This window comes from Cebus imitator, unplaced genomic scaffold, assembly GCF_001604975.1.
Source record: "Cebus imitator isolate Cc_AM_T3 unplaced genomic scaffold, Cebus_imitator-1.0 Scaffold266, whole genome shotgun sequence".
Taxonomy (NCBI): domain Eukaryota; kingdom Metazoa; phylum Chordata; class Mammalia; order Primates; family Cebidae; genus Cebus; species Cebus imitator.
In genome coordinates, this window is record NW_016107581.1 from 2,402,282 (window position 1) to 2,403,278 (window position 997).

Below are 997 nucleotides of genomic sequence, written 5' to 3' on the forward strand. Positions count from 1 at the left end.
CCGTTTCCCTTAGGACTCTGGCAGTTGGTGAGCATCATGGCAACCGTGGTAAGTGTGAGTGCATGGAGGGTAAGGAGCGAGGCCGCAGTCTCGAGTCTGAGAGAGGAGGAGGCTAGAGGCCCTGACTTTTGGGTCTGAAGGAGGAGGAATCTGGGGGTTCAGACTCGGGTCTGGAGGAGGAGGAAGCTCGGACTCCCGGGTCTGGGGGAGAAGGGGACCTGGGGGCTAGATTTCTGGATCTTAGCGGAGGCGGGAGCTGGGCACCAGTGCTCCTGGGTTTGAGGAAGTGAAAAAAAGAAGGGGCTGGAATCCTGGAATCTCAGATCTGGCCCCATCATGCTATAGGAACTCCAACTTCTAGAATACTCTTGGCGCAACGGCTGGTTCTACAGTCCTTGGCGCCAGTGTATGATGATGAGGGTTGTAGTACCTTGCGCTGCTTCGAGCCATTTGGGAACCTTGGCCTAGTGAACCTTTAATGGGAAGAAATTGTCAAGGAACAAGAGAGTCTTAGTGGAGAAGACTAAAGTATTAGGGACTCAGAGGTCTGGATCTTGTCATGCGACCGTTTTGACCATTTTCATATTTCCAGTGTTTCACACGGGGCATGTCTCAATGTAAATGTTCAATAAATTATCACTTGAATGTTTGAATGAATGGATGGATGGGGATGGATGGATGGATGTGAATGAAGGAAAGGCTGGGAAACTTGGCCTGGCACCTGCTCAAGAAATACCTGAATAAATAAGTGATTTGGGCCAGGTGCGGTGGCTCACGCCTGTAATCCCAGCACTTTGTGGGAGGCCGAGGCGGGCGGATCACTAGGTCAAGAGCTCGAGACCATCCTAACTAATATGATGAAACCCCATCTCTACTCAAAATACAAAAATTAGCCAGGTGTGGTGGTGCACGCCTATAATCCCAGCTACTCTGGAGGCTGAGGCAGGAGAATCGCTTGAACCGGGGACTCAGCAGTTGCAGTGAGCTGAGATTGCGC

General features: G+C 51.4%; 1 protein-coding gene across 1 annotated transcript in view; it reads left to right on the forward strand.

The window, feature by feature from the left end:
- RUVBL2 (RuvB like AAA ATPase 2) overlaps positions 1-997 on the forward strand; it is a 40,183-nt gene continuing 39,186 nt past the window's right edge. The window contains exon 1 of the mRNA XM_017500512.2: positions 1-48. Coding sequence (XP_017356001.1) covers positions 37-48 — 12 coding nt within the window. The 5' untranslated portion in view covers positions 1-36. The remainder of the gene's footprint in view (positions 49-997) is intronic.